At 50.3% G+C, this 24,476-nt stretch overlaps 1 protein-coding gene across 4 annotated transcripts in view; it reads left to right on the forward strand.

The window, feature by feature from the left end:
• Positions 1–649: 649 nt before the first annotated feature.
• LOC139276313 (MICOS complex subunit MIC26-like) overlaps positions 650–24,476 on the forward strand; it is a 62,682-nt gene continuing 38,855 nt past the window's right edge. For 2 of the 4 annotated variants that reach the window (XM_070894113.1, XM_070894117.1), the window contains exons 1-4: positions 650–740; positions 1,987–2,082; positions 8,757–8,876; positions 24,148–24,202. In XM_070894113.1, the coding sequence (XP_070750214.1) occupies positions 687–740; positions 1,987–2,082; positions 8,757–8,876; positions 24,148–24,202 (325 nt within the window). In that variant the 5' untranslated portion in view covers positions 650–686. The other 2 variants (XM_070894116.1, XM_070894114.1) reach the window with 2 other exon arrangements.

A 24,476-nucleotide genomic window follows, 5' to 3' on the forward strand; every position in this document is an offset into this window, starting at 1 on the left:
CTCACTCTCTCCCACTCTGTCCCCTGTATATCACTCTCTCTCTCACTCTCTCTCTCTCTCCCAGTCTGTCCTCTGTATATCACTCTCTCTCACTCTCTCCCACTCTGTCCTCTGTATATCACTCACTCTCTCATTCTCTCCCACTCTGTCCCCTCTATATCTCTCTCTCTCTCTCTCCCACTCTGTCCCTTGTATATATCTCTCTCTCACTCTCTCCCACTCTGTCCCCTCTATATATCTCTCTCTCTCTCTCCCACTTTGTCCCCTGTATATATATCTCTCTCACTTTCTCCCACTCTGTCCCCTCTATATATCTATCTCTCTCTTTATCTCTCTCCCACTCTGTCCCCTCTATCTCTCTCCCGCTCTGTCCTCTGTATCACTCTCTCTCTCTCTCCCACTCTGTCCGCTCTCTCTCTCTATCTCTCACTCTCTCCCACTCTGTCCCCTCTCTCTCTCTCTCACTTTGTCCCCTCTATCTCTCTCTCTCTCTCTCTCACTCTGCCCCCTCTATCTCTCACTCTCTGTCACCTCTCTCTCTCTCTGTCACTCTGTCACCCCTATCTCTCTCTCTCACTCTTTCCCCTCTATCTCTCTCTCTCACTCTCTCCCACTCCAGCACCAATCCGCGATTTTGACTTTTTCCAGCAGTGTCCCTCCGGGGCCGTCGTAGATTTTATCCCATAATGCGCTGCAATGCAGGACATTCCGTCCGGAGGACACCAACAGAAAACAGTATGGTGAGTGCGATATGTCAATATATAGATATAGTATGGTGAGTGAGGTACATGGTAAATGAAATATAGATACCCTGTGTGTATATTATACAGCAACATGGTAAGTCAGGTATGTTACATATACAGCACACAGTGAGGACGAGCGACATCATTTCCGTACAGATAATTCTACTTGTTATGTGGAGTGAAATGTAAATGGTTAATTGCGTAGCGTGGTGTGGTACAAGGTCATACAGCTTGGGAAGGAGCTGGCTTTGTTCCTTGACCATTGTCCGCTGATATCAGCCTGGCCAAAGATAAAAATCCAAAAAGGAATTGGTTGGTGCCGTACCACTCTCAGTTGTTCACGGTAAATCCATGCCCTTTGGGCTCAACAAAGCCTTACATAATATCCATGACTTCTAACTCAGTCATGCTTTGATCAAGTGCAAAAGCAGTGTGGGAATCTGGGAGAGATAAGCTCAAAGAAGAAATTATTGTTGGAGGTAGAGAGGGGAGTCCTGCTGGTGTGTAGATCATCTATATGTTTTTTATTACACTTACTCCTCTGGCAAAGCAGAGAATTGCCAATTAATCTTCATCATCCTGGGCAGTCCCTCGGAATTGAGGAAGACTTGCTTCCACTCTTAAAGTGAGTCCTTAGGTGACTGAACAGTCCAATACAAGAACCACAGTCCCTGTCACAGGTGGGACAGATAGCCGTTCAGGGAAGGGGTGGGTGGGACAGGTTTGCCGCACACTCCTTCCGCTGCCTGCGCTTTATTTCTGCATGCTCTCGGCGATGAGACTCGAGGTGCTCAGCGCCCTCCCGGATGCACTTCCTCCACTTAGGGCAGTCTTTGGCCAGAGACTCTCAGGTGTCAGTGGGGATGTTGCAGTTTATCAGGGAGGCTTTGAGGATGTCCTTGTAACATTTCCTCTGCCCACTTTTGACTCGTTTGCCGTGAAGGAGTTCCGAGTAGAGTGCTTGCTTTGGGAGTCTCATGTCTGGCATGCGAACTATGTGGCCTGCACAGCGGAGCTGATCGAGTGTGGTCAGTGCTTCAATGCTGGGAATGTTGGCCTGGTCACAGTCACTGGAGCACTACAAAAAGTTTAAACCGCCGCGTATCTTACAGCAAAACCTGCATAACCTGCACCTGGAGCAGTGACTGGCGCTAAAGCCTGACCGTGGTTAGTGAAAGGTTAAGGAGAGATTACATAATATTCTAGCATATCTGTGTCATAATTACTGTACACTTCTTTTCAGGTTGTTGGACTGACAACACTGGGCACAAGCCTGTCCCCGGTTTCAGTGTTTGCACAGAGTGAGAAACAACAGAAAGGGCTTCTCAAGGTTGAACAGGTAATGTGTTTGTGTTGTGGCTGAGCCGCTGGTCGATTGTCTCCTCATCCAACAGAGTCAGGAAACGGGATCTTTATCTTTTTGGACATGTACGCTTATAGAACAAAAACTGGAATTTGACTATCGGGATAAACATAGAAACATAGAAAATAGGTGCAGGAGTAGGCCATTCAGCCCTTCTAGCCTGCACCGCCATTCAATGAGTTCATGGCTGAACATGCAACTTCAGTACCCCATTCCTGCTTTCTCGCCATACCCCTTGATCCCCCGAGTAGTAAGGACTTCATCAAACTCCTTTTTGAATATATTTAGTGAATTGGCCTCAACAACTTTCTGTGGTAGAGAATTCCACAGGTTCACCACTCTCTGGGTGAAGAAGTTTCTCCTCATCTCGGTCCTAAATGGCTTACCCCTTATCCTTAGACTGTGACCCCTGGTTCTGGACTTCCCCAACATTGGGAACATTCTTCCTGCATCTAACCTATCTAAACCCATCATAATTTTAAACGTTTCTATGAGGTCCCCTCTCATTCTTCTGAACTCCAGTGAATACAAGCCCAGTTGATCCAGTCTTTCTTGATGGGTCAGTCCCGCCATCCCGGGAATCAGTCTGGTGAACCTTCGCTGCACTCCCTCAATAGCAAGAATGTTCTTCCTCAAGTTAGGAGACCAGAACTGTACACAATACTCAAGGTGTGGCCTCACCAAGGCCTTGTACAACTGTAGCAACACCTCCCTGTCCCTGTACTCAAATCCCCTCGCTATGAAGGCCAACATGCCATTTGCTTTCTTAACTGCCTGCTGTACCTGCATGCCAACCTTCAATGATTGATGTACCATGACACCCAGGTCTCGTTGCACCTCCCCTTTTCCTAATCTGTCACCATTCAGATAATAGTCTGTCTCTCTGTTTTTACCACCAAAGTGGATAATCTCTCATTTATCCACATTATACTTCATCTGCCATGCATTTGCCCACTCACCTAACATATCCAAGTCGCTCTGCAGCCTCATAGCATCCTCCTCGCAGCTCACACTGCCACCCAACTTAGTGTCATCCGCAAATTTGGAGATACTACATTTAATCCCCTCGTCTAAATCATTAATGTACAGTGTAAACAGCTGAGGCCCCAGCACAGAATCTTGCGGTACCCCACTAGTCACTGCCTGCCATTCTGAAAAGTCCCCATTTACTCCTACTCTTTGCTTCCTGTCTGACAACCAGTTCTCAATCCATGTCAGCACACTACCCCCAATCCCATGTGCTTTAACTTTGCACATTAATCTCTTGTGTGGGACCTTGTCGAAAGCCTTCTGAAAGTCCAAATATACCACATCAACTGGTTCTCCCTTGTCCACTCTACTGGAAACATCCTCAAAAAATTCCAGAAGATTTGTCAAGCATGATTTCATTCATCAATCTTCATTTAGAATGATATGGATTAATCGAGGACAGTCAGCATGGATTTGTTAAGGGAAAGTCATGTCTGACTAACTTGATTGAATTTTTTGAGGCGATAACCAGCAGGGTCGATGAGGGTAGTGGGTTTGATCGAGTGGGTTTGGTCTAGGTGGGGCGGGCAATAATCAAGGGAATAATGGAGGCATGTGAAAAAGGAACGGCAGTAATCATGGGGGATTTTAACCGACATATCGATTGGTCAAATCAAATTGCACGGGGTAGCCTTGAGGAGGAATTCATAGAATGCATACGGGATTGTTTCTTAGAACAGTATGTTACAGAGCCTACAATGGAGCAAGCTATCTTAGATCTGGTCCTGTGTAATGAGACAGGAAAAATAAACGATCTCCTAGTAAAAGATCCTCTCGGAATGAGTGATCACAGTATGGTTGAATTTGTAATACAGATTGAGGGTGAGGAAGTTGTGTCAGAAACGAGCGTGCTATGCTTAAACAAAGGGGACTACAGTGGGATGAGGGCAGAGTTGGCTAAAGTAGACTGGAAACACAGACTAAACGGTGGCACAATTGAGGAACAGTGGAGGACTTTTAAGGAGCTCTTTCATAGTGCTCAACAAAAATATATTCCAGTGAAAGAGAAGGGATAACCAGCCGTGGATAACCAAGGAAATAAAGGAGAGTATCAAATTAAAAACCAATGCGTATAAGGTGGCCAAGGTTAGTGGGAAACTTGCAAATTGGGAAAATTTTAAACGACAGCAAAGAATGACTAAGAAAGCAATAAAGAAAGGAAAGATAGATTACGAAAGTAAACTTGTGCAAAACATAAAAACAGATAGTAAAAGTTTTTACCGATGTATAAAAAGGAAAAGAGTGACAAAAGTAAATGTTGGTCCCTTAGAAGATGAGAAGGGGGATTTAATAATGGGAAATGTGGAAATGGCTGAGACCTTAAACAATTATTTTGCTTCGGTCTTCATAGTGGAAGACACAAAAACCATGCCAAAAATTGCTGGTCACGGGAATGTGGGAAGGGAGGACCTTGAGATAATCACTATCACTAGCGGGGTAGTGCTGGACAGGCTAATGGGACTCAAGGTAGCCAAGTCCCCTGGTCCTGATGAAATGCATCCCAGGGTATTAAAAGAGATGGCAGAAGTTATAGCAGATGCATTCGTTATAGTCTACCAAAATTCTCTGGACTCTGGGGAGGTACCAGCAGATTGGAAAGCAGCTAATGTAACGCCTCTGTTTAAAAAAGGGGGCAGACAAAATGCAAGTAACTATAGGCCGGTTAGTTTAACATCTGTAGTGGGGAAAATGCTTGAAGCTATCATTAAGGAAGAAATAGCGGGACATCTAGATCGGAATAGTGCAATCAAGCAGACGCGACATGGATTCATGAAAGGGAAATCATGTTTAACTAATTTACTGGAATTCTTTGAGGATATAACGAGCATGGTGGATAGAGATGTACCGATGGATGTGGTGTATTTATATTTCCAAAAGGCATTCGATAAGGTGCCACACAAAAGGTTGCTGCAGAAGATAAAGGTACGTGGAGTCAGAGGAAATGTATTAGCATGGATAGAGAATTGGCTAGCTAACAGAAAGCAAAGAGTCAGGATAAATGGGTCCTTTTCGGGTTGGAAATCGGTGGTTAGTGGTGTGCCACAGGGATCGGTGCTGGGACCACAACTGTTTACAATATACATAGATGATGTGGAAGAGGGGACAGAGTGTAGTGTAACAAAATTTGCAGATGACACAAAGATGAGTGGGAAAGCGGGTTGTGTAGAGGACACAGAGAGGCTGCAAAGAGATTTAGATAGGTTAAGCGAATGGGCTAAGGTTTGGCAGATGGAATACAATGTCGGGAAATGTGAGGTCATCCACCTTGGGGGAAAAAAACAGTAAAAGGAAATATTATTTGAATGGGGAGAAATTACAACATGCTGCGGTGTAGAGGGACCTGGGAGTCCTTGTGCATGAATCCCAAAAAGTTAGTTTGCAGGAGCAGCAGGTAATCAGGAAGGCGAATGGAATATTGGTCTTCATTGCGAGAGGGATGGAGTACAAAAGCAGGGAGGTCCTGCTGCAACTGTACAGGGTATTGGTGAGGCCGCACCTGGAGTACTGCGTGCAGTTTTGGTCACCTTACTTAAGGAAGGATATACTAGCTTTGGAGGGGGTACAGAGACGATTCACGAGGCTGATTCCGGAGATGAGAGGGTTACCTTATGATGATAGATTGAGTAGACTGGGTCTTTACTCGTTGGAGTTCAGAAGGATGAGGGGTGATCTTATAGAAACATTTAAAATAATGAAAGGGATAGACAAGATAGAGGCAGAGAGGTTGTTTCCACTGGTCGGGGAGACTAGAACTCGGGTGCACAGCCTCAAAATACAGGGGAGCCAATTTAAAACCGAGTTGAGAAGGAATTCCATCTCCACGGACACCCTGGCTCGGATGTAACTGCGGAAGAGAGGCAGGCAGTCGGGCTGAATGACGCCCTCGATCGCCCGCTGCCTGGACCGGCTGATGGCACCCTTGGCCGTGCCCAGGAGCAGTCCTACGAGGCGGCCCACGGACCTACCCGCTCCCCTCCGCTCGGGGTGCCCAAAGATCAGGAGTGTGGGACTGAAGTGCAACCAGAAATTGAGGAGCAGCCCCTTTAAATAATGAAACGGGGGCTGCAACCTCGCACACTCCATAAAAACATGGAACACGGACTCTTCCAGACCGCAGAAATTGCAGGCGGCCTGGGAGCCTGTGAACCGGCTTAAAAATTTATTGCACGGGACTGCTCCGTGCACCACCCTCCAGGCCAAGTCCCCGATAAATAGTGGGAGGACTCCTGCATAGAGTGCACTCCATCGGGGACCTCCGGATGGCAAGATGGTGCGCCATGGCGTGTCTGGACGGCAGACGAGGATGACAAGGTTGAGAGTGTGCAAGAGCAGCCCATACAGGAAACCCCTCCGCGCAGAACTGAAAGGCACGGAGGGGATTTCCCCGAGGCGGCTCAAGTTGTGAGGCGCCGGCTCCCGAGGGAGGTTTCGGGGCTTGGCGCCGATGAGGAATTCCGTCCGGACGGGGGTCAGTTCGGACGGGATCTCCCCACGTGCTTGAGCCTCCTCGACACACCTAACAGAGTCAGGGCCCAGTGCTGTTTTTAGCGACTTGATGGCATCGGCCGCGCGGCGGACGTCAGCCCAATTTAGGAGCCGTGCCAGTGCGTCTGGCGCCATCCAGCCCACTCCTCCGCCATCGAGCAGGTCCCTGGCCCTGGTCACCTTGCCCTCTTGTCCGCCTGCCACCTAAAACTGCGGTCGTAGAGGTACGGATTCCTGAGCAGCGGCTCCCGAAGGACAGCCACCTCTCCAGACGGGGGAGAGCTGCGCTTGGTGGAGACTCTGCTCAAGATCCTGATGAGTTCCTGGTAAAAGACAGGCAGCCCCCGCATGGCGGTCCTGACGCCTTCAATAGCTCTACAAACCTGTGAGCATACTCACAGGGGCATACATTACAACATCCATTAAGAGGGTATTCTGTCAACAGCTGGAGTAAAGGGTGGGAACTCCCAGAATGACACCCACCTTGTAGGGGAAGCCCCTTTACACAAGAGGGTCTTTCCCAAATCTGAGGCTGGGAGGTGAACCAACCAGTCCTGGGACCCTCCTCCGACCCCAAGCAGCTATTTGTTCTGGCCCTTCGTCCTCCTGTTTTCCCAACTATTGCCTCATGTTCTGAATTCTGCCCTTTCTCTCCTATCATATCCTACACTGAGCACACGTGCCTCCTCATCCCCAAACCTTTCCTTCTCCTTCTCACCGCATCCCCACCTCCGAGCCACATCCAACCCCAGCCGGCACCTCCGAGGTGTCACTGGAGAATGGTCCAGATCCCTCCACTCTCCGGCTATCTGCGGCTCATGGTGTGCCCGTGACTTACTGGCCTGCAACACTGCCCGGATTTCTTGCCCCCCCCCCTCCCCAGCACCCTTCTTGTGTCCCATCCCAGGCACTACTGCCTTCATGCCCCTTCCCATTTCCCCTCTCCCTCTCCGCTGCCTCCTAGCCCTGGCTGAAATTCTACCCCTCCCAATGCACTGCAGCTCCCCCCACTGCCATTTACCCCACCATCCACCAACTCCCACACGAGAGACAGATGGAACAGTGGAGAATGTGAGAGAGAGAGAGAGAGAGATAAACAGACAATCAGTAGAGCCAACCAAGAGGGAACCAGCAGCACGCGGAGAGCTAAGATGGCAATCACTCCCCTCCGAATTATGGGAAAGCGGCTAATAATTTTTCAAAAAATAGATTGCGATGTCAGCTATCTTGCTCGCAAAGCTACCTTCCAACCATGATTGCAATTTGCCCATGTAGGACTACATCAACAAACCGACTGAAATGATAGACAGCGTAATGTTACATTGGAATTCCGTTTGCAAAGTGGAAGGAATCCCACAGAGAATGTGTTTAACTTAAGTCTGTACTTCATTGTGTAATTAGTATTTATTTCACTGTATCAGTGTCCGTTGGATTCCTATCCTGCTGATTTCCAAGGCGCGGCATCACTAAGAAATCACGGAGAATGGCACGGGGAGTGCTGGATGCAGCATTACTCCAACCCATTCCTTGTTCCACACAACACTCAGGTGGGGTGGGTGGCTGTGAGGGTAAAAATACATGTCGTGAGATTAGTATTGAATTGATACAGAGCTATAGGGAGAAAGTGAGTTGGTAAGATTTGTATTGTATTGTATTGTTACCAAGATATGGGGAGAAAGCAGGACAGTGAGCTTAGTTTGGGATTTATTCAGGGCTGTGGGGAGAGAGTGGGGTAGTGGGATTAGTTTGGGATTGATACAGGGCCATGGGGAGAGAGAGTGGGGCAGTGGGATTAGTTTGGGATTGATACAGGGCTGTGGGGAGAGAGTGGGGCAGTGGGATTAGTTTGGGATTGATACAGGGCTGTGAGGAGAGTGTGGGGCAGTCGGATTAGTTTGAGATTGATACAGGGCTGTGAGGAGAGTGTGGGGCAGTCGGATTAGTTTGAGATTGATACAGGGCCATGGGGAGAGTGTGGGGCAGTGGAATTAGATTTGGATTGATACTGGGTTATAGGGTGTAATTTCCAAATGTGATGCTGTTAAATAGAATTAGTTGCCAGTTTATGGATTCCATGTGGGTAACCTTTATATGGTCAGCACAGACAGTAATCTTTTTCAATCCTTGTTTTGCAGTTGTCACTTTATACAACCCCGGCTAAAATTTATCGATTTGAGGAGGTGCCACCAAGCCAGCTTGAACAGAGAATCTCGGAGCTGCGAAAATTAGCTGAACCGTATTCCACAGGATACCAGGTACCGCAAATTCCTTAAACTGTATCTTCTGGGAATGACCCTCAGATTATTTGAAGCCACTCTCTGTCTGTGCTTAACATTTGCATTTCTTGCCCTAGTGGTTTCCTCCAGAGATGAGAATGACGATTGCAGCTGCATTCTGCCAAGAGCAATCGTCTCGAGATCATTTGGGGCACCGAATGTTTCCTGTTTGATGATTTCTTCGGATAGTAGAAAGTTTGTTTTAACTGTAGGGCTGCTTCCATTATTCCTTGGATCGGAGAGCAATGCTATGCTTGCATCCAGGTCCCACCCAATAGGGGGCCACTCCATATGATGGTTAACCGATAGGGTGGGTCCCATCTATAGGCTTCCTGAACCCAAGCGTTGTAATTCCAACTGTATACTTCCAGCTGTAATGTATTTGCTTCATGGGTTCTTTGCTTAAGAATTCATAGCAACACATTACTATTAAGAACTAATTGGTTTATTAGCAAAAGGTTTAACAATCACACTACACATTACAAATTCATCATCATCATCATCATCATCATAGGCGGTCCCTCGAAACGAGGATGACTTGCTTCCACGCCAAAAAAGGATGAGTTCACAGATGTTTCGAATGAAGGACCTGAACTACATGTTGAAGGGTGGAAGATGCCTGTGCGAGGATTCTTTTAACGTGTGGTGGCCGTTGCACACCAGCCACCACACGGGCTTGACCGAGCTAGGTCTTGGTCCAGTGGCAAGGATTATCCAAGACGACTGGAGACCAGCTCTGCTGAACGGACCGAGTGTGCACACATATCGCAGTGTGGGCTGCTTTATTCATTCACCTGTCTTATCGTGGATCCCCCGAACCCAACTGGCTGGAGGTTTATTGAGTCTCGTGAACATCACGTGACTTGCTAAGCCACTCCCAAATCAATAGCTCTACAAACCTGTGAGCATTCTCACAGGGGCATACATTACACCAGGGATATCAACAGACGTGAGCTTTGAGCACTCTTGGCTTACTTCTCTTTAGTTTGAAGGTGGGTAAGCGCATAAAGCAGACATTCTAATAACTAACAAGCTGTGTGATAAAATGTCTTTAACCTTCTCCTTTGTTGTTCTGCTGATAACACGCAGCTGTCAGATAATGGATCACAAATCCTTTTCTTAAGTTAAAGATCAATGTAAATGGACAGGACGGAATTATGATGCAGATGATAATTCAAGAGCAGGGTGTGAGGAGGTTGTGAGTTTCTTTCTCTCCAAGATTGAGACTATCCAGCTGGCCGCCTCTGCTGTTTGACCTCTTCCTGCTGCTCACAAACTTAAACTGACCCCTCCCCTCCCATTCCCACCATATCCCTGAACCCTAGTCTCACTCCAGTTTCTCCGCCATCTCCTTCCAGACCCTTTTAAGCTCGACTCTCCCTGCGACCCACCTCCTGCTCCCTCAATTTCTTTCTCATTTGGCTCCTGATCCTTCAATTTCGCTTTGTGATTTCCTCATGCTTCCCTCTCCTCAAGCAGTGTCCCCTTTCAAAACCACTGTCATCACCCCCTCAAATAACTGCCTCCCCATCTCTAACCTCCCTTTCCTCTCCAAGGTCTTTGAATGTATTGTTGATCTTTGCTTGCAACTCTCAGCAACTTTCCTCACTCACCACAATTGGTGCCGGTGCCAGGAGAGCTCAGTCCAATACCACCTAGTGACCGGCTCAGTGGGTGAATGCACTGGAAACTGCCCACGTCCCCGTGTGTGATACTGAGGCACACTCGCTATCCAGGCACTTGCCATTACCATTGCTCGCAGTAAAACTCTGGGGAGAGCGGGGGCTCCAGCCAAGCAGAGCTCCAGGGACACCAGCCATACCCAGACCACCGACACCAGCACCCAAGCCGGCCCGCTCCCCCACCCCCAGGGGGACACCGACCAGAGATGCGGCCCAACCCCAGCAGCTGGTCCGGGCCAGTACAGAGTCCCTTCGGCCGTGGACAGACGCGGCCGGAACGGGGCCCCTTCGGCCAGGTACAGAAGCAGCCGGCACGGGGCCCCAATGAAACAAGCGGCAAGCTGGCCACTTGCATTTGCTGTATTGCCTCTGGAGGCAGGGAACAAAACTTGAGTACGACCTGCCAAAGGGACTCGGACGTGGGGCCGGCCGAATAGACTCCAAGGCCGGCGTTCAATCCGCCAAAGGGTCTCTGAGGCCAGCGTCGAACCGGCTGGAGGGACCGAGGCGTGGTATCGTCTCATACTCCAACCAACTTTTAATTAATTTTTTAACTTTAAGCTAACTTTTAAACAATCTGGGAGAACTTTTAAAACTTACATTTTAGACTCTCAACCGAAATACTTTTAAACATCTATTATTAACTTACATCTTTTAACAACTCTTAGAAACTTTTTAAATTGGGGAAACTTTTATAATCTATTATTGATTTACACCGTAGATTTTTTTTTTAACAACTCTTAGAAACTTTTGAAATAAATTGGGAACTTTTATCAACTTTTAATCTTTTAAAATAACTTCGGAAGTCACCTTCCTAATGCTTGCCCCCCCAACCTAGCCGCGGGCCATCTACCATCAATGGCGCTACCCGGAGCAGAGCTTGCGGCCAACACTTCGCCGAAGGCAGTTAGGCTTATCGAGCTGTGCCTGGACTCCAGTTGTCTTGAACCCCCTTGCCACTGGACCAAGACCTTGTTTAGCTAAGCCCGTGTGGTTGCCGGTGTGCAATGTCCACTCCACGTTAAAAGAACTCGCGCACAGGCATCTTCCACTCCGTCAGGGTGAAGTTCGAGACCTGGAATGTCAGGACCCTCATGGACAATCCCAACAGCAACAGGCCGGAACGGCGCACTGCCATAGTTGCCCGGGAACTCAGACGTTTTGACGTTGACATCGCCGCCCTAAGCGAGACCCGGCGGGCAGGGGAAGGCCAGTTGAAGGAACATGGTGGAGGTTATGCCGCCTTCTGGAAAGGGAAACCAGAGGCAGAACGCCGCCTTCATGGAGTCGGCTTTGTCGTCAAGAATGAGCTGGTCGACTGCCTCAAAGACTCCCCCTGTGGGGTCAACGAACGCCTCATGACTCTCCGTATCACCCTATCTCGGAACCAATGTGCCACAGTCATCAGTGCGTACGCCCCCACACTCGATGCAACGGATGAGGCTAAAGAGGGTTTTTATTCCAACCTCGAGACAGCCTTGTCCCGTGTCCCCACGGGCGACAATTTGATCCTCCTGGGTGATTTTAATGCCGGGGTTGGCAAAGACACAGCCCTCTGGGGAGGCGTGATTGGCAGAGAGGGGGTAGGGAAAGCCAATTCCAGCGGTACCCTACTCCTGACAAAATGTCGAGAGCATGAACTCCTCATCACCAACACCCTGTTCTGCCAGAGGGACAAATACAAGGCATCGTGGCAACACTCTCGCTCCAAACACTGGCACCTGCTCGACTATGTCATCGTCCGAGCCAGGGATCGCAAGGATGTGCGCATCACCCGCGCCATGATGGGAGCTGACGACTGCTGGACGGACCACCACCTAATCCGATCCATCATCGACATTAACATTGCCCCAAAGCAGAGGGGACAGCAGAAGTAGTTCCGCAAAAAAGTTAATGCCGGGGCACTTAAAGACCCAGCTAAGAGAGCCCTATACAACCAGCGCCTCACAGCTAATCTGGCGTGCCTTGATGACCCTGAGATGCTGAATCCCCATAGTGCTTGGTCTGCCCTCCAGGCCTCCATAACCAGTGCCTGTGAAGAGACACTTGGTCACTCAACCAGAAAACATCATTTTCATCAAACCAGTCCTGATCAGGAGATCGAAGAACTAATAGATCGTAAACGCAAAGCATTTCTGAGCCTCAAGCAACAGCCCAACTCGGGAGCTGCAAAACAACATTACAGATGGCTCAAGTCTCAGGTCCAACAAAAAACTCAGGACCTAAAGAACAGGTAGTGGATGACGAAAGCACAGGAGATACAACAACTGGCCGACAGCCACGATATGCGAGGATTCTTCACTGCAGTCCAAACTCCCAAGGCCCCACCCCACTCCTGGCCAAGAATGGGGAAACATTCATCAAGGACACCGAGGCTGTCAGGGCCCGTTGGAAGGAGCACTTTGAAGACCTCCTCAATCAAGACTCTGTCTTTGACTCGAGTGATCTCAACTCCATCCCACAACATGCGACCCACCACCAACTCAGTGAAACTCCAACTTTGCACAAGGTTGGCAAAGCCATAAAATAGCTTAAGAATAACAAACCTATGGGTGCAGATGGAATCCCTGCTGAGGCGCTAAAATATGGTGGAGAGGCGCTGTTGCCGCAGATACATGATCTCATCTGGAGGGAGGAAAACATGCCGGGAGGATCTCCGAGATGCAGTGATTTTTAAAAAGGGGTACAAGACCGACTGCGGCAACTACAGGGGAATCTCCCTGCTTTCAGCCACTGGGAAAGTTGTCGCTCGAGTTCTCCTCAATCGTCTTCTCCCTGTGGCCGAGGAGCTCCTCCCGGAATCACAATCGGATTTTGTCCCCTACGGAGCACAACAGACCTGATCTTTGCAGCGGCCAGTTGCAGGAATAATGCAGGGAGCAGCACCAGCCTTATAGAAACTAGGTGCAGGATTAGGCCATTCGGCCCTTCGTGCCTGCATCACCATTCAATGAGTTCATGGCTAAACATGCAACTTCAGTACCCCATTCCTGCTTTCTCGCCATATCCCTTCATCCCTCTAGTAGTAAGGACTACATCTAACTCCTTTTTGAATATATTTAGTGAATTGGCCTCAACAACTTTCTGTGGTAGAGAATTCCACAGGTTCACCACTCTCTGGGTGAAGAAGTTTCTCCTCATCTCGGTCCTAAATGGCTTACCCCTTATCCTTAGACTGTGACCCCTGGTTCTGGACTTCCCCAACATTGGGAACATTCTTCCTGCATCTAACCTGTCCGAATTTTAAATGTTTCTATGAGATCCCCTCTCATTCTTCTGAACTCCAGTGAATACAAGCCCAGTTGATCCAGTCTTTCTTGATAGGTCAGTCCCGCCATCCCGGGAATTAGTCTGGTGAACCATCGCTGCACTCTCTCAATAGCAAGAATGTTCTTCCTCAAGTTAGGAGATCAAAACTGTACACAATACCCCAGGTGTGGCCTCACCAAGGCCTTGTACAACTGTAGTAACACTTCCCTGCTCCTGTACTCAAATCCCCTCGCTATGAAGGCCAACATGCCATTTGCTTTCTTAACCGCCTGCTGTACCTGCATGCCAATCTTCAATGACTGATGTACCATGACACCCAGGTCTCGTTGCACCTCCCCTTTTCCTAATCTGACACCATTCAGATAATCTGTCTCTCTTTTTACCACCAAAGTGGATAACCTCACATTTATCCACATTATACTTCATCTGCCATGCATTTGCCCACTCGCCTAACCTATACAAGTCACTCTGCAGCCTCATAGCATCCTCCTTGCAGCTCACACTGCCACCCAACTTAGTGTCATCCGCAAATTTGGAGATACTACATTTAATCCCCTCGTCTAAATCATTAATGTATAATGTAAACAGCTGAGGCCCCAGCACAGAACCTTGCGGTACCCCACTAGTCACTGCCTGCCATTCTGAAAAGTACCCATTTACTCCTATTCTTTGCTTCCTGTCTGCCAACCAGTTCTCAATCCATGTCAGCGCACTACCCCCAATCCCATGTGCTTTAACTTTGCACATTAATCTCTTGTGTGGGACCTTGTCGAAAGCCTCCTGAAAGTCCAAATACACCACATCAACTGGTTCTCCCTTGTCCACTCTACTGGAAACATCCTCAAAAAATTCCAGAAGATTGGTCAAGCATGATTTCCCTTTCACAGGTCCAAGTCAGCATGGATTTATCATGTCACCTCTTTCCAAATGCGCAGCTATGACATCCTTAATAATTGATTCCATCATTTTACCCACTGCCGATGTCAGGCTGACCGGTCTATAATTCACTGTTTTCTCTCTCCCTCCTTTTCTTAAAAAGTGGGGTTACATTGGCTACCCTCCACTCCATAGGAACTGATCAGAGTCTATGGAATGTTGGAAAATGACTGTCAATGCATCTGCTATTTCCAAGGCTACCTCCTTAAGTACTCTGGGATGCAGTCCATCAGGCCTTGGGGATTGATCGGCCTTCAATCCCCTCAATTTCCCCAACACAATTTCCTGACTAATAAGGATTTCCCTCCGTTCCTCCTTCTTACTAGACCCCCTGATCCCTTTTATATCCGAAGGTTGTTTGTATCCTCCTTAGTGAATACATGGCCTTTTTCGATCTTACAAAGGCCTTTGACACTGTCAACTGTGAGGGTCTATGGAGTGTCCTCCTCCGTTTCGGATGCCCCCAAAAGTTTGTCAACATCCTTCGTCTGCTTCACGATGACATGTAGGCTGTGATCCTTACCAACAGATCAATTACAGACCCAATCCACGTCCGGATTGGGGTCAAACAGGGCTGTGTTATCGCTCCAACCCTCTTCTCAATCTTCCTCGCCGCCATGCTCCACCTCACAATCAGCAAGCTCCCCGCTGGAGTGGAACTAAACTATAGAACCAGTGGGAAGCTGTTTAACCAACGCCGCCTCCAGACCAGGTCCAAGATCACCCCAACCACTGTCATTGAGCTGCAGTATGCGGATGACACCTGCGTCTGTGCACATTCAGAGGCTGGACTCCAGGATATAGTCAATGTATTCACTGAGGCATATGAAAGCATGGGCCTTACGCTTAACATCCATAAGACAAAGGTCCTTCATCAGCCTGTCATCGCCGCACAGCACTGCCCTCCAATCATCAAGATCCACAGCGTGACCCTGGACAACGTGGACCATTTCCCATATCTCGGGAGCCTCTTATCAACAAAGGCAGACATTGAAGCGGAGATTCAGCATCGCCTCCAGTGCGCCAGCGCAGCCTTCGGCCGTCTGAGGAAAAGAGTGTTTGAAGACCAGGCCCTCAAATCTACCACCAAATTCATGGTCTACAGGGCTGTAGTAATACCCGCCCTCCTGTATGTCTGAGGCATGGACGATGTACAGAAGGCACCTCAAGTCGCTGGAGATATATCACCAATGATGTCTCCGCAAGATCCTGCAAATCTCGTGGGAGGAGAGACGCACCAACATTAGTGTCCTCGACCAGGCTAACATCCCCAGTATTGAAGCACTGACCACACGCGATCAACTTCGCTGGGCAGGCCACATAGTACATATGCCAGATACGAGACTCCCTAACCAAATGCTTTATGCGGAGCTCCTTCATGGTAAACGGGCCAAAGGAGGACAGCGGAAACATTATAAGGACACCCTCAAAGCCTCCCTGGTAAAGTGCGACATCATCACTGACACCTGCGAGACCCTGGCCACAGACCGCCTGAGGTGGAGAAAGTCCATCCGGGAAACCGTTGAGCTCTTTGAGTCTCGACGCAAGGAGCATGAAGAGGCCAGGCGTAGGCAGCGGAAGGAGCGTGCGGCAAACCAGCCCTACCAACCCCTTCCCCCGACGAATGTCTGTTCCACCTGTAACAGGGTCTGTGGCTCTCGTACCGGACTGTTCAGCCATCAAAGAACTCACTTTGGGAGTGGATTCCGAGGGACTGCCTATTATGATGATGATGATGATGATCTAGAATTCTCTATTTGAATTTCTCCAATCAGTTATCTGCCCCTGCCACAGCACTGAAGTAGCCCTGACCAAAGTAATGAGTGATAACCTCTGTGAATGTGATCATGATGCATTGTCTCTCCTTGACCTCTCTGCAGCCTTCGACACAGTCCTGTCACACCATGCCCCCTCTCAAAGCCTCTCCTCCAGCTCAGTGCTACTGCCCTCACTTGGTTTCGCTCTTACCTACCCAATCAACCAAAGCTTCTCCAGCAATGGCTTCTCTTCACGCCTCCATACTGTTACCCCAATCATCTGTCCTTGGTTCCTCCTCTTCCTCATCTAGATGCTGCGGCTTTGGTGACATCATCTTTAGAAATGGGTCAACTTCCAGCTGTACACTGATGACCCCCGGGTCAGACTCTGTACCACCTCTCTTGACCCATCCACTGCCTCTGTTAGGACTGCTTGTTCGTCATTTAGGGGTCGAAATTGCGTCTCGCCGTTGTGGGGACGGTGTCACTTCCTGAGTGCTGATTTTAGTGCCGGACATTAGGCGCAGCTTCAAAGTCCTAAGTTCCATTTTTATGCCCAAAGATGAGGGAGCAGCACTAAAATGTGGCATTGCACACTCGCCCTTGGGCGGGAGCTCAGGAGGACAACTCAATTTCCCGACGGGAGGCTGCCGCCATGCTAGAAGAAGAACGGGAAGAATAAAAAAAGAACTAAAACTTCTCCGATCTACACACACACACTTCCCCACTCTTAAAACTAATGAAAACATGCAGAAATAAATAGAGAAAAACTTACCTACCTTTAGCAAGACTGAAGCTGTCATCTTCGGCCCACAGCACAAAACTTGTGCCCCCTCACCCCCCGATTCCATCCCCCACTCTGGCCGCTTGTCTCAGGTTGAACCAGACTCTTCGCAACCTCCACATCCTATTTGACCCTGAGATGAGCTTCCGGCTACATCCTCTCGATTACAAAGACCATCTACTTCCACTTCTAACATTACTCATCTCTGCCCCTGCCTCATCCCATCTGCTGCTGAAACCCTCATTTGTTGCCTCTAGACTCGACCATTCCAACGCTCTCCTGGCCGACCTCCCATCCACCACCCTCCGTAAACTTCAGCTCATCCAAAACTCGCACCAAGTCCTGTTCACCCATCGCCCCTGTGCTCGCTGTCCTACATTGGCCCCTACTCCTTTAATGCCTCCAATTTAGATTTCTTATCCTCATGTTTATATCCGACCATGGCCTCGTCCCTCCCTATGTCTGTAACTGCCTCCAGCCCTAGAAGCCTGCCCCTTCCTCCGCTGCTCGTTTGACTCTGGACTCTTGTGCTTTCCTTGTCGCTCCACCTCACCATTGGAATTGCCTCCCTAATCCTCCCTGCCCCTCTCCGCTTCCCTCTCCTCCTTCCTTAAAACCCACCTCTTCCTGTGCTACTTTCTCTTTCTTCTGCTTGTCCATGTTTTTCCTTTAACTCTGTGAAGCACCATGGGACATTTTTTTTGCTGCGTTAAGGGTGTGAGTTGTTACTGTTGTTGTTAAAGTAGAAAATGGATACTATCTTCACTGAAGCATACAAGAGTCTGGGTCTTACATTAAACATCCGTAAGACAAAGGTGCTCTACCAACCTGCCCCCGCGACACAGTACTGCTTCCCGATTATCAAGATCCATGACAAGACCTTGGACAATGTGGACCACTTCCCAAAACTTGGGAGCCTACTGTCAGCAAGGACAGACATCGATGACAAAGTCCAACACTGTCTTCAGTGCAGCCTTCGGTCGCCTGAGGAAGAGAGAGTTCGAAGACCAGGATCTCAAACCCGACACCAAGCTCTCATGGTCTACAGAGCAGCAGTGATACCTGCCCTCCTATATGCTTCAGAGACATGGACTGTGTACAGCAGGCACCTCAAAGCACTGATGAAGTACCACCAACGCTGCCTCTGCAAAATGATTCAAGTTCACTGGCAGGATAGGTGCACCAACGTCAGCGCTCTCTCTCGGGCATCGAGGCATTGACCACACTCAACCATCATCCGTATGCCCGATGCTAGAATCCCGAAACAAGCACTCTGCTCCAAGCTATGTCACAGCAAGTGAATCCCAGGAAGGAAAAGAAAACTCTTTAAGGACACCCTCAAACAGCGGAAGGAACATACGACAAACCAAGCACCCCACCCACCCATCCCTCCAACCTCCTGCCCCACCTGTGACCGAGACTGTAGATCCCGCATTAATCTCATCAGCCACCTTAGAACTCATTTTTATTGTCGAAGCAAGTCATCCTCGCCTCCCGGGGACTGCCTAAGAAGAAAATGGAAACTATCCCAGAGAACTCCTTTTAAAAGTGGATGGTTGCTAGCAAAGCTCCTTTAGAGGGAGCAGCATGCGGCGGTGCAGTCCCAGCCTGCAAGACCATCAGCAGGCCGGGGCCATCAGAAGGAGCAGCGTGCGGCGGTGCAGTCCCAGCCTGCAAGACCATCAGCAGGCCGGGGCCATCAGAAGGAGCAGCGTGCGGCGGCATGCTGCTGCAGGGAGCAGCACATGCTGCTGCAGGAGGGCGACGGCTACGAAGTCAGGTCGCTGATTACAGTGCGGGCAGGTACAGCAGAAGGGGCGAAGGAGCGGCAAAAGTTTGTAGAAGGAAGTGACCAGGGCCCAGAAGAGGCGAGAGCCCACACTGCGATATGTGTGCGCACTAGGTCCGTGCAGCAGAGCAGATCTCCAGTCACCTTGCCACTGGACCAAGACCTAGCTCTGTCAAGCCCGTGTGGTGGTTGGTGTGCAACGGCCACCACACGTTAAAAAAATCCACGCACAGGCATCTTCCACCCTTCAACATGTAGTTCGGGATCTGGAATATTAGGTGTTCATTGAAACACCTGTGAACTCATCCCTTTTTGGCGTGGAAGCAAGTCATCCTCGCTTCGAGGGACTGCCTATGATGATGATGATGATGATCTATAAAACCACACTAACCGGGAAAGCTCCTTTTTTTTTTAAAAAAAAATCACAACAGCAGGGCTTGGAGTTATGGCTTCAGATTCAGACAAGGTGTCTGAACCAACATGCTTTGGGGAAATGAAAGTTAATTTGGATATTTCCTACTCGTGTTCTGGTTGAGGTGGCTCAATTCATTTGAACTCAGCAGGGTTAGTTGCTAGGGTAATCTGCTAAGATCAGCTTCCCGCGATCAAATTTAACACAAAGGCGAGCGGAAAAATCCCACATGCACAAGGTCAGATTTTTAAGGACAGAAGCTTCTAGGGTTGGCTTTGGCCAGTCAGTTCCAAATAAGAAAGTAAGTCCAGGCTCAATTTACCCCAAATAATTTTTTTGCTGTACTTGAAGAGTTATGCCAGATTTATTTGGGGCCCAAGTATACCCAAAAAAAATGTTCTAAGTTTCCCCGTTGGATTTCTTCATTTTGACGTGGCCTAACCCGACCTTTAGTTTTGGGCTGGAGCCTTGATCTGCACCAAAAAGATCAGGCTGCCATGGTAATCAGGGACACAATTTGAGCTGAGGCTGTAAATCTCTCTCTCTCTCTCTCTCTCTCTCTCGTCAAATTTCGGGCCATGCCTAGAACGGCGCAAGCCATGCCTGATTTCCGCGCTCTAAACCACGCCAAAAACTTACCTCGGTATTCTCCACTGCCTCAGGTGGATCCAGGCCCTCGGCGCGGCGCAGCACAAGCTGTGGCGGGGGGGGGGGGGGGGAACCAGGTCCCTGCATGTGGGGTTTTCCCGCTGAAAACAGTGCCGGGACCTCTGCACAGGCGCGCTACAGTGTGCACACATGTGCAGTAGCTCCAGGCGCCTGAAATTGTATGGGAGGGGCCCGAAGCACGCCGCCCCTAGCCCTGGCCGAATGTGCTCACTGGGGCGGCGAAGATTGGACTGCACCGCCCTCCAGCTCCTGCTCTGGCTGTGGTTCCGGCTCCCCCCTCTGTTCAGCTCCCGCTCTCTCCTGCCGCTCCCTCTGGCGCTCTCCCGCCGCCCGCTCCCCTCCAGCTCCCACTCCGCTCCAGCTCCTCCCGCCCCCAGCTCCGGTCTGCTCCCTCTTCACGTCATCGGCAGGGCCCGCCCGCCCGGCATTTTGCTGGGGGTGGGCCCCGCCCGAGGTCTTCGGCCGGCTTCTTCTCATTGACCAGACCCGTTCAGCCAAACCCCCTCTCCTCCCAGCTCCCCACCCCCCCACTCTCCTCTTTCCCCCCCCCCCCCCCAATCCCCTCTCTCGATCTCTTTTTCTCTTTCTCTTTCTCTTTTTCTCTTTTTCTTTTTCTCTTTCTCTTTCTCTTTCTCTCTCTCTCTCTCTTTTTTTTCTCTTTTTTCCTCTTTTTTTCTTTTTCTTCTCTCTTTTCTCTTTTTTTCTCTCTCTCTTCCCCCTCCCCCCTCCCCTCTCCCCTTCTCCCCCCCCCCCCTCCCCTTCTTCCCCCCCCCCCCTTCTCCCCCCTCTCTCCTCTTCCCCCCCAACTCCACTTCTTCTCTTCTCCCCTCCTCCCTCCCCCCGTCTCCTCTCCCCTCTCCCCTCCCCCCCCGTCTCCTCTCCCCTCTCCCCCCCCCCCCCCGTCTCCTCTCCCCTCTCCCCTCCCCCCCCGTCTCCTCTCGCCTCTCGCCTCTTCCCTCCCCCCCGTCTCCTCTCGCCTCTCGCCTCTTCCCTCCCCCCCCCCGTCTCCTCTCGCCTCTCCCTCCTCCCCCCGGTCTCCTCTCCCCTCTCCCCTCCCCCCCCGTCTCCTCTCCCCTCCCCCCCCCTCCCCTCACCTCCCCCCCCCTCCCCTCACCTCCCCCCCCCCTCCCCTCACCTCCCCCCCCCCTCCCCTCACCTCCCCCCCCCCCCTCCCCTCACCTCCCCCCCCTCCCCTCACCTCCCCCCCCTCCTCTCACCTCCCCCCCCCCCCCTCCTCTGACCTCCCCCCCCCCCCTCCTCTCACCTCCCCCCCCCTCCTCTCACCTCCCCCCCCCTCCTCTCACCTCCCCCCCCCTCCTCTCACCTCCCCCCCCCTCCTCTCACCTCCCCCCCCCTCCTCTCACCTCCCCCCCCCCCTCCTCTCACCTCCCCCCCCCCCTCTCACCTCCCCCCCCCCTCACCTCCCCCCCCCCCCTCCTCTCACCTCCCCCCCCCCCTCCTCTCACCTCCCCCCCCCCTCCTCTCACCTCCTCCCCCCCCCTCCTCTCACCTCCTCCCCCCCCCCTCCTCTCACCTCCCCCCCCCCTCCTCTCACCTCCCCCCCCCTCCTCTCACCTCCCCCCCCCCCTCCTCTCACCTCCCCCCCCCTCCTCTCACCTCCCCCCCCCCTCCTCTCACCTCCCCCCCCCCCCTCCTCTCACCTCCCCCCCCCCTCCTCTCACCTCCCCCCCCCCTCCTCTCACCTCCCCCCCCCTCCTCTCACCTCCCCCCCCCCCTCCTCTCACCTCCCCCCCCCCCTCCTCTCACCTCCCCCCCCCCTCCTCTCACCTCCCCCCCCCCCTCCCTCTCACCTACCCCCCCCTCCTCTCACCTACCCCCCCCTCCTCTCACCTACCCCCCCCTCCTCTCACCTACCCCCCCCTCCTCTCACCTACCCCCCCTCCTCTCACCTACCCCCCCCTCCTCTCACCTCCCCCCCCTCCTCTCACCTCCCCCCCCCCTCCTCTCACCTCTTTCCCCCCCCCCCCTCTCACCTCCCCCCTCCTCCTCTTGCCTCCCCAACCGCCTCTCGCCTCCCTCTTCACCCCCCACTCCCGCCCTCTTCATCCCTCTTTCCCCCCCATCCCCACTCCATCCCTCTTTCCCCCCCTCCCTCTTCCCCCCCCCCCACCTCCTCTTCTCTACCTCTTTCCCCTCCCCCCTTCGCTGTCAGAAACATATAGACACTGACACAGACAGAGAGACACACTGGGTGGGCCCGTCCCAGCACGCTGTTGGAGGGCTCCCGGTGCTGTAGTCGGTGAGTAGAAACTTAAATTTTTATTTATTTATTTTTTTAAAAAAAAATGTTTTGATTGATTTATTGATTTATTTATCATTTATTATTGATGATGGCTCTTTATTTGTAAAAGTGATGTGTTTCATGTTTGTAACCTTCCCTTCCCCCACCGGCCCCCCATCTCTCGTTCCCCACGCCTGATTTTCTAAGTGTAGGCAAGGTTTTTCTGAGCGTACAAAAATCTACATTTACTCCATTCTAAGTTAGTTTGGAGTAAGTTTTCACTGCCTAAACTTGCAAAACAGGCGTCAGTGACTGAACACGCCCCCTTTTGGAGAAAAAAAATCTGTTCTGCAATGAAACTGTTCTAACTCACTAGAACTGGAGCAAACTAAATGCCGAGAATTGCAATTTCTAAGATAATCCATTCTAAACCAGTTGCTCCAAAAAAATAGGAGCAACTCAGGCCGAAACTTGACCTCTCTCTCTCAAAAAATCGTAACTAACTGAGTTACACTGGTGCAAATTGATTGGGGAAACTGGTTTTTCAACTTAGGCCAAAAAAAGCAGCCTACTCCAAAAAAACGGCGCAAATCACTGGGGAAAATTGAGCCCATAGTTTTCATAGATCAGGCAAGGCCACCCACTAATGTGGAAAGTGTTCATTTTTTTTGTATTATTACATGGATTTTACCACAGAGAGACAGGCCATTCAGCCCAACTGGTCCCTACCGCTGTTTCCGATCCAAACAAGCCTCCTGCCACCCTATTTCATCTCGCTCTATCAGAATAATCTCTTATGCAAAGATAAATTGTACTGATTAAATGAAGTGAATCCAAATATAACGGTTGCTCTGTATGTTCAATCCCTGTGACATTAAACGGCTTAACTGATTATGTCTGACCTCGCCTTACCAAGTGTCCGCCTGCAGAAAGGTGGAAGAAGCCCACGCGAGGGCTCGTGTGAGTTTACAAAATCTGCTCCGTGGATCAAGGAGGGGTGGGGGGACGGGGTGTGAATTGGTACATACCCTGTGTTAATGCCAGCGTATAAATAGATGTTGGGCAGTGTGGGTCAGCCCCGGAACATAAGGGACATGGCGTCCACTTACGGGTGCAACTCATGCCACTGAACCTAAGAAGTTAGCCACAGCCGATCCAAGTTTATAACAGGAATATTACCCGGGAACATTCCTTCAGAAAGAAATACTAACGGAGAACAATCCTCAAAGTGTGGCTTTTATTTCTAGGTGCAGAGTGAGGTTGAGGTTGGAAAAAGTAATTGAGGCCTTTGAATTTGTCATTCAATCTCTGTAATCTCTTTCAGCCTCACCACTCCACGAGATGTCTGCATTCCTCAGATTCTGCCCTTTTGAGCATCCCTGATTATAATCGCTCAAGCATCGGTGTCCGTGCCTTCAGCTGTCTGGGTCCTAAGCTCTGGAACTCCCTCCCTAAACCTCTCCGTCTCTCTACATCTCTTTCTTCCTTTAAGGCGCTCCTTAAAATCCACCTCTTTGACCAAGCTCTGCCGTAATTTCTTCTTGTGTGACTCGATGTCAAATTTATCTCTCTTTTTTTTGTCTTATAACACTGCTGTGAAATGCCTTGGGATGCTTTACTACATTAAAGGCACCATTTAAATACAACTTGTTGTTGCTGTTGTTGAATACAGATTTTTCTTTCCTTATTTCTAATTGTTTTTCCCCTAGGGTGTTTATACAACTGTGAAGCCTAGAATAGAGAAGGCTGTACAGCTCGGAAAAGGTAAGACTCCCCCTGAATTCTGCAGGAGTTCACTTCTGCAATTGACATAGTTTACATGTCCCCCACCCTCGCCGCCCCCAGTTTTCACTGGAACCCTCCTCCCATGAGCATGGTGATTGGTGCTAGGGGTCAGTTCAGTGGGCGCTGCAGTCCACCGCTACCTGACTCATCGACTCTTATTCATGTCTGAGTATCGCTGGACTATTCAACAGTGGAGGGCAGATCACAACTGAGTCTACTCCAGTTCTCGTGTACTTGTGGGCAGCTTCTTTTC

This window comes from Pristiophorus japonicus, chromosome 11 (assembly GCF_044704955.1).
Source record: "Pristiophorus japonicus isolate sPriJap1 chromosome 11, sPriJap1.hap1, whole genome shotgun sequence".
In the NCBI taxonomy this organism is placed as follows: Eukaryota; Metazoa; Chordata; class Chondrichthyes; family Pristiophoridae; genus Pristiophorus; species Pristiophorus japonicus.